Source organism: Caretta caretta, chromosome 1, assembly GCF_965140235.1.
Source record: "Caretta caretta isolate rCarCar2 chromosome 1, rCarCar1.hap1, whole genome shotgun sequence".
Classification (NCBI taxonomy): Eukaryota; Metazoa; Chordata; order Testudines; family Cheloniidae; genus Caretta; species Caretta caretta.
In genome coordinates, this window is record NC_134206.1 from 39,845,558 (window position 1) to 39,864,598 (window position 19,041).

At 43.6% G+C, this 19,041-nt stretch overlaps 1 protein-coding gene across 5 annotated transcripts in view; it reads left to right on the forward strand.

Moving 5' to 3' along the window:
- Nucleotides 1–19,041, forward strand: part of RNF17 (ring finger protein 17) — a 201,555-nt gene that overhangs the window by 6,547 nt on the left and 175,967 nt on the right. For all 5 annotated transcript variants that reach the window (XM_048844981.2, XM_075127255.1, XM_075127254.1 and 2 more), the window contains exons 3-6: nt 842–933; nt 1,710–1,804; nt 4,400–4,473; nt 15,284–15,339. In XM_048844981.2, the coding sequence (XP_048700938.2) occupies nt 842–933; nt 1,710–1,804; nt 4,400–4,473; nt 15,284–15,339 (317 nt within the window). The remainder of the gene's footprint in view (nt 1–841; nt 934–1,709; nt 1,805–4,399; nt 4,474–15,283; nt 15,340–19,041) is intronic.

Below are 19,041 nucleotides of genomic sequence, written 5' to 3' on the forward strand. Positions count from 1 at the left end.
TGGTCAGGGAACAAAGAGCGGGGGGGTTGGATGGGTCGGGGGTTCTGAGGGGGGGCAGATGGGCGTGGGGACCAGGCTGTTTGGGGCGGCACAGCATTCCCTACCTGGTCCTCCATACATTTTCAGAACCCTGATGTGGCCCTCAGACCAAAAGGTTTGCCCACCCCGATCTAGAGCATCCCTGACAGGTGTTGGTGTAACCTATCATGGTCCATTTAATTTCCTTGTGTTCCAGAAAAATGATCAAGTCACATAGAAATAAACACACTGCTTTATCACTGAAATTAGTGTAGCTGCATCTGTTTTAGTACCATACTTAGCTATTGTGTGCACATTCACGTCACATAATCTTTCAATAAAAGCTCAAAATGCAGGTAAAATTCCTATCATGTGACAGAATAGATCAGCCTTCTGGTTTTGATGTTCCATACCCTCTTTGGTATAACTTAGTTGCTTCAGATGTGGAGTGATCAGAATTGCTGCTTATTACCAAGTGGGATCTTCATGGCTCCGTGCTCCCTTTTGCCACTGTGGCCAGTTAGAAGATATAGGCCATGCACTTGCAGGCTGCACCCATTGCCAAGGGATGCTTGGTTCCTTCATGGACTCGCATAGTGCCCTTCCCTGAGCTATTAAATTAAGACCTTTAGACCAACATACTTGAGTCTGTCTGTGTGTGTGTTAATGTTAATGTTAGAACTTCATAGCCAGCTCGCTATGAAAGGCTCAAAAGGAGTTTATATTTTATCTGGTATTGGCTAAAGTTGGATTTTTAAAAAAGTGTAGAGTGCATAACTGTACAACATAAATGTTAAAGCAATTTTATTGTTTGACTTGAAAGGCTATTACCACTGTAAATACAAACCAAGGTTTCTACCCAGTGGATGACTATGTGGAAGAAGAACTTTATACAAGAAAACTGCAGGCTGCAAAGTACGTGTTATGTAAATCTTGAGATTACTCCAGTTTTTTAAATTGAATTTATATTGAAGTATATTTTACAACTTAATTAGTCAGAGAATGACAGTGAATATATATAAAATTTGATAATTCTTTATTATAAACCTTTTTCATTAGATTCCTGGTAAGAACAACAAAAGTGGCTAAAGTAAGATGTATCTGACTTTATTTGCTTGGAAAGGGGTTCTTAATTCTGCAGTGCAGTGTTTCTATTTAATACTATAACAAATTGTGCATAGTTCTTAGGAAGGGTGCTATAGATGAAACTCTATAGTATTTGCTCTTTGCATTCAGTCTTGTGGGTTTTTAATTTGGCCAATTAAAGTTTGCCATGGGTTTTCAAAGAATTACATTTATATTATCAATGTAGTTTAAGAGTGTCACTATGAAGAAAGAATGTATGTATTGTATACCGCGGTTTGCATGGTACACAGTAGGTGAAATCCTGGCCCCATTAAGGTTAATGGCAAAACTCACATTGATTTCAATAGGGTAAAGATTTCACCCGGTAGCTATTGCTAGTTAATAATAGTCTCAGGACTCAACATGGCTAAAATGAAACATTATATAGCCTGCAAAGAATGTATTAAAGTATATATTTGAGTCATAATGTGTCAGTTCAAATGATCCTAGAATACATAGGAGCTTTGAACCCTGGGGCGAGGGGGAGTATTTGTGCATAGTTTGAGGTCTTTTTAAAAAAAAAACAAAAAAACCCATCACACTTTAAAAATATTTTTACGCTGAAGGCAAAGTCTTCAGACTTTACAGGACAACCTCACCATATCAAACAGAGGAAACAATTATTTATGTCATATGTTGAAAGAGGACATCAATTCAGAAGGTAAGACTTTTTGCTCTTGACTTTTATTTTTGGTGCTTTTTAGATGTCCTGTACATATGGTTAGTTACTAGCTATTCTTGGGAGAGAGGGGGTTATCACTGGGGCTTACTCTACTTGTATCAATTTATTTTCTTTCTTCTGCTGGGAAAACTTGGCACCTGCAAAGGCAACATTCTGAATTGTTCTGCAACAGCAGAACAATACTTATAGGCTATTTTACTAATTAAATTTTAATCTAATCTAATTTAATTAGATTTTAGGATTTTGAATTGTGTTGGCTCAATTTAGACCTTTCACATTGACTTTAAAATTATTTGACTAATTTAAAGACAATAGAAAAGAAAAACAATGAATTTAATAAAAGTAAGAGAAGGAAAAGTTAGACGTGAAAAAATAGTTGTCCGTGAAATTTTCCAGCATATCAGAAATGTGGTTTGTGGGTGGGAAATGCTCCATAATAAAGCTGGAAAATGTGTATTTTGAAGTATAATTATACATGTTTTAAGTATTTCGTACATAGTATGCCAGGGTGGGCAAACTTTTTGGCCCGAGGGCTGCATCGGGGTTGCAAAACTGTATGGAGGGCCGGGTAAGGAAGGTTGTGCCTCCCAAACAGCCTGGCCCCTGCCCCCATCTGACCCCTCCCACTCATCCACCACCCCTGTCCAAACCCCCCACTCCCTGTCCCCTGGCTGCCCCCCGGGACTCTCTGCCCCTTATTCAAACCCCTCGTCCCCTTACCAGGCCGCTCAAAGAAGCAGGAGCTCGCAGTCCAGCTGGAGCCTGCTGCACTGCCCGACAGGAGCGGCGGGCCAGAGCACTGGCGGTGCGGTGTGCTGAGGCTGCAGGGGAGGGGTTGGGGCTAGCCTCCCCAGCTGGGAGTTCAAGGGCTGGGCAGGATAGTCCTGCGGGCCGTGTTTTGCCCATCTCTATAGTATGCTATGTGTAAAGTTTGCTGACAAGTTCAATCAGCAGTTAGTTCATCTACTACTTCTCTAGTAGCTATAGAGACCACTTAGGCCATTCACCATTATTGAAATTCTTAGCATATTTCTTGTTGCTACTGAAATGTATGTATGGATTTTTTTTAAGCAGTCATGCTTTTAAAATAAACTCATCAATTTGGGCACTTTTCCTAATGTATTTTCTGAATGGCCTTTGAGTTGTTGCTAAATACATAATATAATTTGTGGAAGGAATACTGTTAGATTATGCAAGAATTAATTTTCTTCTATAGTATTTCCATGCACTTTGTGTGGGTTATTTTGTACTCTTACAATCCTTTTGTTCTCTCCATCCTGTACTCTTGGGGGAATTCTGCGCATCTGTGGAGGTGCAGAATTCCTCTGTCCGGTATAATTTTGTATTTTCCCGCATAAAATACACTCTGACCCAGAAGAGCTGCAGTTCTGCCTTTTGCCCACCAGAGGCTGCTGTGGCACCAGTTCTGACACCACAGCCGCCTCTGGTGGACAAAAGGTGGAACGGCAGCATTTCTGGGGCAGAGAGTATTTTTTTCCCTCCATAGGAAATACAATGTCCAGTGCTGCAGTATTCCCCCAGGAGTAGAAGTTCATCACAGCACCCTGCCTGCAGAGCCATGTTAGGACAGAGTGGGGCACACAGGGCTGTTGGGAGGTCACAGACTCAGGTTCAGAATGGGTAGTGGGGGGCATGGGCTCAGGACCTAGTGGGGTGACAGCATTGAGTCTGGGGATGGGGGTGGGGCCCTGCAGGGACACATGAGGATGAGGGCTGTGGGGACAGGGACAGATGTGCCTGACTGAATGGGAGAGGCATGGGGTTAGCCAAGGTCTGGATAGGGGAGGCTTCCCAACTCCCTAAGAATTCCACCCCTCCAAAAAAAAAACCAACACCCTCCAAGTTCACTCCTAGGCTCCTTTACTCTCCCTCAGCTCCTCCGTTACCCCGACTGCTCCTAAGCCTTTGCACTGCTTATGACAGGTCAGGAAATACAGTTCTGTATTGTAATTTAAATGAATTGCTCAAAGTTCTGTATTAATATGTCTAATAAAGAATATATTAAAAAAAATTACTAGAATCTTTTATTTTGGTCTGTATTGTTATGGACATACTTGCTGACAGATATTTTGAAATAAATTACCAAAATAATTGAAACTGGCATGATTATATTGTGGTGTTTTGACAAAATATCAAAATTTCAAATATCGTGTACAGAATTTTTAAATTTTTGGTGCCAATTTCCCCCAGGAGTAATCCTGTCCCTCAGTATAGCACCAGTGTCAGGTGACTTACTATGCAGTTGGCTTAGATGCTGCTATGATTATTAGACAAGAGAGTATATTTGAAAAGACTTCTCTAGAGTCCAGAAAATTTTCTTAGTTTTGCCTGGCCTCCTCTTCCTAGCTTCAAAACATCTAGGTTGAAATTTTGACACTATTGAAGTCAGTGGCAAAACTCCCCTTATTTCGGGACCAGAATGTCACCCCTGAGGTACATCCAATTGTGCTGCACTGCCAGCACAATACCCTTGCTACTCTGTGGCCATCTAGTTTACAATTAACTGTGATTGGTGATTGTGTTAACTCTCAGTTTGGTATGCTTGCCTTTTAGAGTTGCAAGAAAATCATCTTGGCCAAAATGAAAGAGATGAAGACTGTGATCTGTACGATCTCCTTTCTCCAAAAGTAATTAAATATTGCACACACAGATTTGAATCATTAGTACAACTTGTAAGATAAAACATCTTATAAATTCTCCAATGAATTCATGCATCCGATGAAGTTAGCTGTAGCTCACGAAAGCTTATGCTCAAATAAATTGGTTAGTCTCTAAGGTGCCACAAGTACTCCTTTTCTTTTTGCGAATACAGACTAACACGGCTGTTACTCTGAAACCTATAAATTCTCTGTATTCTCGTTGAGAGGGGTTAAAATACAAGCTCCTTTTCCCTCCCTCAGCTCCCATTAAAAATCTTTTGACTATACACATTTCAGTTGTCAATTTTAACAGCACATGGAAAAACAGGTTTGTAAAGCTAGAATCAATTTTATGTTGAAAGTGCAGGGCAAGCTGTGGATTGATTTGTTTATGGTTAGTATAGACAAATTGCCAAAGCATTTCAGTTTAATCTGCTAATTCTAAGAGACTACTCACAACACTGTATGAACAAGCTAGTATTCAGATCAACAGTGAGAATATCATACAGTGTTATAATAGAAATTTTGTGTTTGCTTTTATTGGAAAGTTTGCACCACTTAGTTTGAGGACTGATGATAAACTCCACTTGACATCTTAAGTGAAATGAATGCAGAATTGTTTGTCCTCCTCACTCTTGTGGGTGCTGAGCCTGTGCTCTTCTTCAAGCATTTGTCCACAGGGATTCTACTGGAGGCATGTGCACTCATGTGTATGAGCCTGGAATCTCTTAGCTCGCAGTGTCTGAGGCTGCGCATACACCGTCCCTGCCCACCCAAGGCATAAAGTGCAGAGCATCCCCACTTGCCTCTCAATTTCTTATTACCATCCCTGAAAGTGAGACAGAAATGCATAGGATCCATCTGTTTCCCTGTAGTTTTAGGATAGTTTACTAGTTGTTCTTGTAGTTAGACCTTTTTAGTGGCTGTTGGCAAATAAAACCCCCAAAATGTGTTTATCTGACTCCTCTTTATACTGAGGTGCAAGTGTCCTAGCAGAAACTCTGTCTCTAGGCTTTAAAAATCTGCTTGCTTATAAATTACTTATGCCGACAAGTGATAGACATACTATGTCCCCCTTTTTGTTTAGGGGAATTGTATATTTTGGGCAAACATTAGATTTGCAAATTCTTTTTCTAAGCACACACAGAAGGCTCATGATGCCTGTTTAAAAATGTTTCTGTTGGAAAAGTCAGTGTTCTGAGTCTGAAGTCCCTCTTTGAAAGCAATCTGTTGCCTTAGTGCTGATTTCTACGAGAGCTCTGACTGCCAGACATACTGCTCTGGCAGCTACTAGGACTTCTGGCTCTAAGAGACCTCATGCTTCTGAAAAACATGCTGAGCCTTCTCTTCTATCCGTATCTGGTCAGTCATTGACTCCTGCTGCCCAAGGTAGGAAGAAGCAGAGATTTTTTTCTGATGATGCTGATGGTCACCATCCCTGATATTTGTCCTAGAAGTCTAAAACTCGTCACTCTGTCTTCAAGCTGGCTCCTTCCTTCCAATTCTGATCTGCACCATGTGTCTTCAGGAGCTGTGGAAACTTGTTCTTCTGCTTCAGTACTGCATCCTTGGTGACCAAAGCTATTACTTTAATGCCAATGACATCAGTCCTATCTGCCAAAGAATCTGTAGTACTGTATCCTAATAAGACCCTATCTATTGAGATGACCACATCGATACTGTTGAGCTTGGTACCAATTCCTCTCTCAAAGCAGGTTGCCTTTACTACTACTTCCAGTGATGTGTCCCTATGGGTGCTCCACTTGTAGGTGTGTTAGTGCCGCATGCACCTGGGATCAGAGATCTTCATCAGCAGTGCCTGTTGGACCACACATGCACACCTCCCTCCTCTCGCACTGAGTGTGGGACATGTATAGCGCAGGGGGGTCTGAGTGCCCCCAGTTCCTTCTCTACCACCTTTGATCTGGGATGGAATCTGCAGCAGAGCCCGTTTTTCCTTTTCCATCAGTAGTTAGTGCCTTACCTATTAGTGTAATGTAGTTAGTATTTTCTTCTCCTAAACAAAAGGAAAAACTGTTTTTGTTGAACTTTACTGCTACATTTTCTCATAGTTTAGGTTTTCGTTCCCCTCCCCCCGGCCCTTCCTGCCCAGGAAGCCTTTTTCCATCACCCTTATGCCTGGATCCCCTGAGTTTAAGAGGTGCATTTGTTGTGGGGTTGTTGCCTTCCCAGTAACGAACAGCCACCTGCAAAAGTGTTCCTACTACCTCAGCCTGAAACCCAGAACCAGAAAGGACCGGGACATCAGATTAAAACTTCTCCTCATGAAGAAATTGTTGTGACCAACATCGGATCCAGGCCCAGACTCCTCTGGAGAGGCCCCCATGCTCTGCCAGGTTGTGTGCCAATCCTCACTCCCCACGTCGTGTGAAAAGAAAGTCATCCCCAGAACACTGTCAAGGTCTGTTGCCTCACCCTCATCTGGCAGGGGACACAGCTCTCTGGCCTGTCCAAGTACTTCAGATATCGACACAAAGAAATGGTCTAAAGATCCTAACCGGGCAGACCTACGGCCCTGAGCACCGTTTCCCAGCTCTAGGGAATGAGACAGGCTGACTTGAGCTACAGCACCGGAACCCTTTCCCACACCTATGAAACCTCTGCACTGGCCAAGCCATCGGCACCGACCAAGTCTCTGGCACCATCTACCAACACCTCGGGGCATACACCCTTCCTTTTGCACCGTGTCTTACACCGGCATTGATGATGCTTTCTCCCCACACATCCCCCCATGAGACTTTAGATACTCGAAAGACCTGCTGGCATCTGACACTTCTGAGTCTCCATTCCTTCGATATGACCTCCCTCCTCTTCAGACTCACGACACTCCTTCCTCTCTCTGTCAAGGATGTCACCTCCCTTCCCCAGCGACAAGGAGGAAGACGAAGGCTCCATCGCTCCCTTGTCTACTAGACAAATTACATCTGCTCATCCTCACTATCCACAGTCTACCTTTGGTCCCCAATCTTGGCAGGGACCACCGTGGATGCAACCCTGTGTACCACTCCCTCCAAACTGACCATATTGGGACCCTTGGACCATGTACAGGGCACAGTTTGGGAACCCTCCCAGAGAGCAAAGCTGGAAACCTACACCTCTCCCTTCTCCATTGGTCTCTTACCGGCAAGGGTTTGACTTCCGGAGGGCATCATCTGAAGAGGAAGAACAAGAGGAGGAACAGAAGGAGGAGGCTCCACCAACATTACATTTTTCCTTCTCCTCACTTGACGACGCTATCATGCCTCCACCCCCTACATCTGCTGATGACTTCAGGCATTTTCAAGATTTGTTCTTCAGGATTGCAGACTCCCTACAGGTCCCTTTGGAGGAAGTCAGGGACCAGCAGCATAAACTACTGGATATCTTCCACACATCCTCTTCCTCCATGATCACCCTGTCAATCAACAAGGCTCTTTTCGACCCCACAAAGTTGCTGTGGCAGACCCCTGCGTCCATCCCTCTGACCTGCAAATATTTATGTTCCGGCGAAGGATGTGGAATTTCTATTCTTGCATCCCACCCCTGAATTCTTCAATAGTCACTGCGGTACAAGAGGGGCTGTCAATACCAGTCTCATTCTAGCCATCTAGACAGAGATTGGAAATGCCTAGACTTTTTTGGACGCAAAGCATATTTGTCAGCCATGCTCCAATTTAGAATCTCAATCTATGAAGCCCTTATTGCTACCTATAACTACTCCAAATTGGAGGAACTCTGCTAGGACCTACTAGAGGACAAGAAAGAGCAATCCCAATCCTTGAAAGGGCATCTCCTAGCTCATACAACCCTACAAGCCTCATTAGACTCCGCAGACATCGCTGCCCAATCCATCACGACTGCTGTAGTTATGAGGTGTGCATCTTGGTTCCACCCCTTGGGCTTTCCTAAGGAGGTATAAACCACAGTAGAGGACTTACCTTTTAAACCTATTCTCTAAGTGTACGGATGATTCTCTGCACTCCCTTAAGGACTCTTGAGCTACATGCCAATCTCTTGGAATTTAAATGACAGTACTGAAGAGATGCTCTAGAAAGTTCCAACTCCTCCCGTGATCCTGAATGCAGCAGTATACTCCTCATCGGCACTAGGACACCCAGCGCTGAAGAGACCTCCTACCAAACGTAGACAGCACACTCCTCAAAGGGCTGTTCTGAAGCACTCCCACCGAAGCAGCAATTGTGGAGGTGTGGTTGAGGCCCTGAGACTCATTCACCTCTTTCAGTCATTCCCACCATTTTCAACATCCCAACAGTTTGCAACTGATTAGCTCTGTTTTTCCCATCTTGGAGACTCATCACCTCAGACAAGTGGTTCCTAGAGATAATCAATGAAGGATACTCCATCCATTCCCTATCTATCCTGCCCCGCCATCAGTCTACCTGTCCCTCTTCTGGGACCCCTCTCATGATTCCATTCTATAAGGAGAAATAAATCTTCTGCAAGTAGGAACTATAGAACCAGTCCCTTCCTAGCATGTGGGACAAGGTTTCTACTCCTACTGTTTCCTGATCCAGAAGAAATCCGGAAGCTGGCAACCCATCCTGGACTTTCACAGTATAAATAAATTAGTCAAACTGCAATGATTCAAGAGAGTTATTTCCGCTATTATCCCAGCACTTGAACGGGAGACTAGTTCTCGGCCCTCTACCTCTAAGATGAATACTTTTATATTACAATACACCCTGATCACAGATTTCTCCGATTCATCCTGGGCAAATACCGCTGCCAGTTCAAGGTGCTGCCTTTCGGACTGTCCACAGTACCTTGGGTGTTCTCCAAACTCCTTGCAGTGGTTGCTGCCTACCTACGGACACGGGGGGGGGGGGGGGGGGGGTCATCTTTCCATGTTTGGATGACCGTTTCCTCAAGGCCTCATCCGAAACTGACTCTCTCCAAACTGTCCACATAATGGACTTGTTCACGAAGGTAGGCCTCCTCGTGAACCTAGAAAAGTCCACTTTAACAACACTAGTACAACGATGGAATTCGTTGGCGCACAGTGCCATACAAGCCAGAGCCTTCCTACCGCCTCATAGATTCTCAGGTTGTAAGAGATCTGGTATTCAATTCACGGGTTTGCCCCAGACCTTTGCCAGAATGTGCCTCCAACTTCTAGGCCACATGGCAGCAGCCAAGTTTGTAGTCGGACACGCAAGACTACACATGCAGTGTCTTCAGGTGTAGCTCCATACAGTATATCTTCTCCACAAATGCTTATTCATGCCAATGCACGTCAAGGACTCACTACTGTGGTGGACGCTACACAACAACGTTTGTGTCGGAGTCCCTTTCCTCCTGCCAACACTGACAATGATCCTAGCAACCGATGCCTCCCTAATCAGTTGGAGAGTGCATCTCCACAATCTCCCAGTGCAGGGCAGATGGTAGTTAACAGAATCTACCCTACACATCAATTTCCTAGAGCTACAAGCGGTCTGCAAAGCCTGTCAACATTTCCTACCTCTACTCAAACATCATACCATGAGAGTGATGACAGACAATCTCGCTTGCATGTATTACATCAACAGGCAGGGCGGAGCAAGGTCCCACTCTTTATGCTCGGAAGCACTCAAACCGTGGAACTGGTGTATCCAGAACAACATCTCCGTTTCAGCAGCATATTTCCCTGGACACCAGAACGCCACCACGGACACACTGAGCAGGAGGTTCTCTCATGATCATATGTGGAAACTGGATATGCGAGCACTTCAGCCCATGTTCAACCACTGAGGCCGCCCCACCATAGAGCTCTTTGCCGCTCAATGCCTGTTGCCCTCAATTCTGTTCCAGAGTGGGACTGGGACATGGATTGCTGGGAGATGTGTTCCTCAAGTGGGATGCACCATTCCTTTGTCTTCTCTCCTTTTCTCCTCTTATTCAGAGTACTTTGCAAGATACAAGAGGACTGATCTCATGTCATACTAATACCTCCAACATGGCCGAGACAAGTCTGGTATACTTACCTCCTCCACATGATGGTATGCCGGCTGATCTCTCTCCATCTAAGACCCCGGCTGCTTTCACAGGACTCATTCTCCATCTCAATCCGCAGATGATTCACCTCAAAGCCTGGCTCCTTTTGAATAGCAGACATGACATGACCAGATGCACTTAAGTGAACAAATAGACTAGATTTCACTGCTGGTACACCTGCCACCAAGTTGATGCAGCACATGTTCTGCTCCCACTTATCCTAGACTACATGCTACACCTTAAACAGTCTGGATTATTCACAGCTGCATTCGGGTACACTTGGAGGCAATCACTACTTTTCACTGCCCTATAGACGTTCATTCTGTCTTTACACTTCTGCTTATGAAACATTTTTGGAAGGGTCTTCAAAATCTTTATGCTCATACGAGACTTGACCCCTGCCTGAGCCCTTCATCCTTATACAATCTTCTCTGACTAGACCCCATTTGGACCAATGGCAACCTGTTCTTAAGTATATCTATTAATGAAAACGGCCTTCCTTGTGTCACCACCACTTCTACCCAATAAGTTGGCGAAATCACGGCCCTTATGGCATATCCACCATTTTATAAGGGCAAAGTTACATTACACCCACATCCAAGGTTTCTACCTAAGGTCCTAACATCTTTCCATCTCAACCAACCAATACACCTTCCTCGCTTCTTCCCGAAGCCTGACAGTAACCAACAGGAGGCAGCTCTACACACGTTAGACGAGCATTAGCCTTTCATTTGGACAGGACTAAACCTTTCAGGAAATCACCACGCTTATTCATCTCCACCAAAAAAAAATCCCGAGGTACTGCCATAACTAAAAAATTCCTTTCAAAGTGAATCTCCCGGTGTGTACATTATCTTACAAACTCCGTGATAGACTTTGTTGGGACAAGAATCTCCCAGCTGGTAAAAAGCTTCCTCAGGACATCGGGATAAGTTCAAAGCGGTAGCCCTGAAAGGCCAGTTGGTGGCAAAGACTGCATTGAAGGCGTTTTTGGAGGCTTCTGACACTGTAGCTAGGTCCGTGCCTACCGTAATAACTGTGCACAGGAATTCTGTAGTTGTCAGTTGTAGTTGTCAGGAATTCTGGCACAGGCACAGTCAGAAACCTTCCTTTTGAGTCTCGTGAGCCTTTCAACTCAAAGACCGACTAGGTTCTTCATTCTTCAAAGGACTCAAGTAACCCTTTGGTCTCTTCGTCTCTCTACTTCCTGCAGAGGAGAAAACAGTCTAAACCTCTATCCTTCCTGAGACCGAGACCTCCTTGCAGTTGTGTAGAGATACTATCAAAGGACTTGTGTTTTACAAAAAGAGACCTTCTTTCCAAAAGAAAAGACCTTAATCTACTGTTACTGCACACTCTTCTTTGGGTTAAAGGTTGCAGATTTGATGTAGTGATCAAGAGTCATGGACCAGTTTGTTGAGACATCGACCCTTTTTTGTCCCTTTGGCAATTACCTTTGTTAAATTTTTTTGTGAATGTATGAGCTGCAGTTACTACCAACCAGCAAGTCTTAGAAGTTATCTGGTAAGGACATTCAATTCTATTCCATTCCAGCCTGTACCAACTCTGCATCCCCTTTTCCTGTCCCTCTCCAAGATCTCACAACAAATTCATCTATTGTTTCTAATTTCAGATGGTAATCTTTTGTCAGTAATTTCTTTCCTAATGTCCATGAACTGGCTTTCAACTCTTGACTTGTAGGACTCTTAGCTCCATGTGGTAATCCAGTGGTTCTCAACCTTTCCAGACTACTGTACCCCTTTCAGGAGTCTAATTTGTTTTGCATACCCCAAGTTTCACCTCACTTAAAAACTGCTTGCTTACAAAATCAGAAATAAAAATACGAAAGTGTCACAACACGTTATTGTTGAAAAATTGCTTACTTTCTCATTTTGTATGAAATTTTAGTTTATAATGACTTCACTAGTGCTTTTTATGAAGCCTGTTGTAAAATTAGGCAAATATCCAGATGAGTTGATGTACTCCCTAGAAGACCTCTGCATACCCCCAGGGGTACTCATACCCCACTGTGGTAATCCATCCATCTCACAGGAAGTTACCATGTTTCATGCTATGGGGATATGATTACTAATTCAGAGTCCTACCTTTCAGCTTTTCTAGTTATTTAGATAGGATCCCTTCACCCACCTCCTTGGTGTAACTGCTAGTCAGTCACCTGCAGTGGGATTTGTGTGAACAAATGCTCAAAGATAGGCTGTTAACCTTATGGTAACTGGAGTTTTTCAAGATGCTTTTGTCCACACAGATTACACAACTTGTCTTCCTTCCCCACTGATTTGGAGTCCTTTACCTATATATCTGTGTTAGTGAAGGAACTGAGTGGTGGTTTCATAGAGTTTAAGGCCAGAAGGGATTTTGGATCATCTTGGCTGAGCCCCTGTATTTCACAGGTCACTTAAATTTCACCCAGTATCCCTATATTGAGGCTAATAACTTGAACTGACTAGAACATTTTAATCCTTGGGAGTCTAAGCTATTGTGTGCCACAAGCAGAGAAACAGAAGATGGCAAAGTGCCACCAGTACCTGACGCCCCTACAGGGGCAGGGAATTGATTAAGTGAGATATTCCCAGATGATCCTGCAGGCAATCCATGCCCAAAACTTCAGAGGAAGGAATAAAACCCACACAGTCCCTGCCACTCTGATCTGGGTGGAAATTCATTCCTGATGCCAAATCTGGCAATCAATATGACCCAGAGCATGTGAGCATGAAACACCAGCCAGGTATCTAAGACAGATGATTCTCTGTAACACATCAGAGCACTGGTCCACTCAGTCCAGTGTCCCCTCCATCTGTGACCAATCTCTGATGCTTCAGAGGAAGGTGTGTGTGTGGGGTGGGGAGACAACAGAATACACATGGCCAATATGTGACCAGCTGAACCCCTGAAGACTGAGATTGGATCATAGTCTTTGAATGATGAACAGCTGCAAGTGTCCTGAGCATGCTTAAGGCAGTGCAGTTTCCTGTACTCTTTCTGGCCCAGGAAGGAAGGGGATGAACAGAAGGGGATTCATAGATTTAGACTCCAAAGCCAGAAGGGATCACTGTGCTCATCCAGCCCTCCCCGCCCATCCCATACACACAGGCTGTAAAATTTCTCCCAGAAGCTGGATTAAAGTATATCCTCGAGAGAGAGAGAGAGAACCTTCTTTTAAAGACTCCAAGCAAATGGTGAGTCCATCACCTCTTCAGTAAGCTGTTCCAATGTTTGTTTATTCTCATAGTTAGGAGATCATTTCAAGCTTGAATTTGTTCAGCTTCCAGCCATTGGTTCTTACTATGCCTCTCTCAGCCAGGTTGAAAAGCTCCCCATTACTGGACATCTTTTCCATCGTTAAGTTCTTATGCAAAGTAATCATGTCACCTCTCATCCATCTCTTCGATGAGTAAAATATGTTGGGCTTCCAGCCCATGAATCATTTTTGTGGCCCTCCTTTGAATTCTCTCCGCTATTTTCACATCTTTCTCGAAGCATGGACACCAGCACCAGACTCAGTATTTTAGCAGTAGTCTTACCAGTGCACTGTAGAGAGGAAGTATCACTTCCCTACTTCTATTTGATCATCCCTTTTTATACAACCAAGGATTGCATTAGTTCTTTTTGCCACAGCGGTGCACTGAGAGATCCTGTTGAGGTAATATCTATGATGACCCCTCTAAGTCCTTCTTAGTGACTGCTTTCCAAGACAGTTTCCCTAACTGTAGGTATAACCTGTGTTCTTGGGTCCCAGGTGTACTCTCTTGCATTTGGCTGTATTAAAATGTATTTTGTTGAATTGTGGCTGTTTAACTAGATGATTCTGATAACTCTAGCAGTAGCCTATCCTTCTTGTTGTTTATTACCTCATCAGTCTTGTGCAAACTTTATCAGCATATATCTTATCCTCACCTAGATTGTGCATTGGAACAGGCGCCAATCCCTTCGTGGGACCCAATTGACAACTAAATTTTAAGATTTGTCCGTGAGACAGTTTTAAATCTAATTGTGCATCCCATTAATTCCATATAATACAAGTTTTTTAATCAAGTTGTTGGGGTTACTCTGCCCTTTATGCCTTTGGGAGAATGTGTAGTGAGCACATGAAGGGTACATACAAAGCACCAATGGATACTCCTGCGTGAAAGATTCTAGACTTGCATGCATGGGGCACCTTCATCTACAGTGGGAGCTGTGTGGTCAAAACCATCAGCATTTCAAAGAACTCTAGTTACTGTAAGATAAGTAACCTCTTTCCCCTTCAAAAGATTATTAAAGCTTTTTTATAGTATTATATATAGTATACTTAGAAAATGGCAGTAATTGAATGCTACTGATATGTACCAATATCTAAAAAGAAATAGGCTGGGATTTCAAGGGAATTGGGCACTGAATTCAGACTTTCAGTGGAATTTGGATGCCTGACACCCTTAGACTCCTTTGAAAATCCCAACCATAGTCAGTTCCTCTCCAACAATATGTTGGAAGGCATATTGCTATGAAATCCCAATAAAGAGTGAACAAACAATGGAAAAAACCTCTTTCACGAGTAGTAAATTTTTAGCTGCTATAGAGTTTTAAGGTCACTGTTGTCTGGAAACTATGCTGTTAAATGTCTAGTTACTAATGTAAATAGTAATCTCTTTAAAACATGACCCTGGTCAGAGAAAAGGACAAGTATTTACTTTAGGTGAAATCCTGATTCCATTAAAATCAATGGAATGACTTTCCTTCAGAGGGACCAGGATTTTACCCTCTGATGGGATATACTTTACTATAACCTTTCTCTTTTTTAATTTAGATGGAGCTTGATTTTGAACAAGGAATTTGCGTTAGAAATTCGCAAGCACTAAAAAGGTAAACATGCATTCTGAACACTGCTTTATTTTTCATACAATTTGGAGCCAGAGGGGGGATGTGTGTGTGTTGTGTTTTTTTTTTTTTTTTTTTAAAGTCTGTCCATCCTACTTTCCCATTTGGTAATTATTCCCAAAGTGCTTAATCGAATTTAATTTCTTAATGCACAAATACATTCAGGATTTTTGTATAATTAGGTAGCTACATACAGTTCAGGGCAATCAGCACACAACTATCTTGCTTGATCCAAAACGGAAGAACAGGTCTTCAGCTTCATGCTTATTAATAATACAAGGTTGTAATGGGTAGGAGAACTCACTGTGAAGTGCAGTGACGTGCCAAGCTATGCTAACTGTGAGGAAAGGCAGAGGCTAACCAAGACAAAAGGGTAACTTATAATTTTTAGAACTTTAAAAGGGAAAACCCAAAAATTGTAGCAGAAGAACATTACGAAGTACTACTACTTATAACAAACTCTAGGTTCCCAACATGTTAACCTTTGCGAGCGGGTACCTCTACTCTACTGTACTCTGTGAAGTTAATACCAAAGACATTGTTATCAACAAGAACAAGAAGATTACTCAACAACTTTTCCTTTCCTTGTCTGTAAGTACAACTCCACCCTTGCTGCCCGGTTCTTCACAGCTCTTCGGTTTGAAGTGCTCTTTAGATTCAATAGTCCTGTGGTTTATACCTCTTTTGATCAAGTCTTTCTTCACTTGGTGGGCCCTTATTTGTCCATTAGGCACCTTTTGAACTGTATTCCTTCAATAGATGTTCAGTCATTCTCTCTGTTCCTATGTTTTTGATCCTTTGTGGGTGGGCTTTTCATTTACTGTTTTCAGGATCTGTTTTAATCAAAAACAGCTTTTTGATCAATTTCCTTTTTCACCAATTATATTTCCTTTCAGTTTTTTACCTTGATGTTCTCTCTCTCTCTCTCTCTAGTACGTCTGTAAATTTTATTTTCCTCTACTTCCCTTTTCTAATAGTGTCTGCTCATATACCCGGGTCTATTTTTTTTTTTTTCTGCTCCTCCTGACTTGGAGGATTTCCTATTTTCCTTCTTTCCTCCTTCTCACTCCCCTACTTTTATTCTCCTATACCACTTTTATTTTATCACCTCATCTTCTCCCCCAGCTCATCCACTAGCTCTGCATCTAGATTCTTCTCCTTCGCTCCTTCTTGTCTAACAGCTTTTTCCAGCTGCCCTCTTTGGTTGGATTCTAAGCACCCTCCCAAGCTTGAGCTGCCCTCTCAGTGTCTCTTCCCCAGGACAACATTCTGTGCTGCTGCATCACAGGTGCAGCAGGTGCTAGTGCCAGGGTTACTACAGGAGCACTCCCTTGAGTTAGGACACGGCATTGTCGGGGTCTTCCACTATAGTGCCCCCTGTTGTCTGTTGTTTTGGTTCTCCAGTAGTCTATCTTTGGTGGCCCAGGCCTTTGGCTACACTTCAGAATTGGTCCCTGTTCTGGGTAACAAAGTCCAAACAGAAAGACTCAAGAGTCTAATTGCCTTTATGCCAGTCTTTAGCCCCTGTCTGATACATAGCAGTCTCTTTGTTTCTTTTTATCCAGAGGCCTGTGATTTTCCCTCTTGCTGGAGCATGATGTAGGGGGGACCCAGGCCCACCCTCCCTTCCTGGTTCCAGCCCATGGATTCTGTGTGAGGTGGTTAAGGACTGTTCCTTACAATCCCTTGCCATGTTCCTAGACTACTCCTATCTATCTATCCTACCCATCTCCCCCCCCTGTTTCTCAGGTTCTCTTACAGGGTTACAGACTCTACTACTCCAGTGTTGGAGTTCTGTCTCCTCATGCAGCTTCATTTCAGCCCACTTACTGAAGAACTTCCTCAAGGCTGTCTTCAGGCTCTCTGGCAGCCTGCTGACTCGAGCGCCCTCCTCTGCTTTGATTCTGGCCTGTCTTTATGGAACCTCTTTTTCCTCAGCTGAACTTGATACAAAATTGGTTCTGAGCTGTTATTTGCACCCCACAATCCCCAGCAAAAAGACTTTTATCTGTGAATTCTGGGAATCCAGATGTGACACAGATGTCATCTGGTATTGTGATGCAGTTCACCAGATTCAAGCCTTGGGATACTTCAGCATCACACTAACACCTTTGAGACTATCGCCCAAAATATCAAATCTGAACTCTACACCTTAAGATTTCTACAAGTAATCCCTGGACTCACACACACAGCCACTGTGTGGGCCTGAGAAATTCCCACTGTCCTGGTCATATCACTTCCTCCTTTGAACAGAACTAAAACATTGCCTCATTGCTTGGCAAAAAGAAATTACTGTTGTTCACCTTTAAACTTTCAGACTCTACCAAGTTCCAAACTTTATTTGTTGGCAACCTGTCCAGCCAAGAGGCCAAAGGCTGCTGTGACAAAGTTCCTCCTCTGCCTTGGTGGGTCCTGCGCTTATTGGCGGATTTGCTTACCTCAGAGGTTCATGGCAGCCCTCGGTTTGGCCACTTCCATGGCTCAAATCTGCCATTCACTCAGTTAGCCTCATCAATGGCCAGCATGGGGAAAAGGAAGAACAACAATCCCCACAGTCTCTGCTGATCCACCCAGTGGATCAGGGAACAGGCCAGAGACCTTCCCTTCTGGTGGAACCCACAATCCAGGTCAACTCCTCCAGTATTAAGTAGAGAGTTGGTGGGATGGGGGGAACCCGGGCCCACCCTCTACTCTGGGTTCCATCCCAGGGCCCTGTGGATTGCAGCTGTCTACAGTGGCTCCTGTAACAGCTGTGTGACAGCTACAACTTCCTGGGCTACTTCCCCATGGCCTCCTCCCAACACCACCTTTATTCTCACCACAGGACCTTCCTCCTGGTGTTGGGTAAAGCTTCTACTCCTCCGTTCTCTAGCAGTACGCCTTCTCACTCTCAGCTCCCAGCTCCTTGCACGCACACCACAAACTGAAGTGAGCTCCTTTTTAAACCCAGGTGTCCTGATTAGCATGCCTGTCGTAATTGATTCTGGCAGCTTCTTGATTGGCTGCAGGTGTTCTAATCAGCCTGTCTGCCTTAATTGTTTCCAGAAAATTCCTGATTGTTCTGGAACCTTCCCTGTTACCTTACCCAGGGAAAGGGGACCTACTGAACCTGGGGCTAATATATCTGCCTTCTATCACTCTCCTGTAGCCATCTGGCCTGACCTTGTCACACTGCATAAAAGTTATTGAAACACTAACTAGGGCTAATAAATATTCTAGCACCAGAGCACTCTTTCCAATTCCACCTGTGACAGAAAAATAGGGAGGAAGGAAAAACATGAGTGGTGGTGGCTGGTCTCATTCAAATATACTCAAGCTACAGGAGACCTATTTCTCATTCATTCCTAACCGCCAAAATGAACTTAGTGTAAATTATACTTATGCCCATTTTAAGGCCCTTTATGCTGCCAGCGTGGAAGATGGGTGGTCTTTTAGTATAAACGAGAATTAGGCCCAAAGAACTTCTGCAAACTATGCCACTTCTCTAAAGGAGTTAGAGGATCCCTTTCTTCTGACATAGATTCAGTAAAGTCATGTATTGCTGAACTTGTTCAGACTGTAAATCATTTCATAGACCCAAATTTCCTCCAATGAACTGAGAACACGAGACTTCTGATGTGAGACTGTTGTCTTCAGAGGTAGTCGTGCTCATCTGATGTGGTCCCAAAGTCCACCAAAAATAACAAA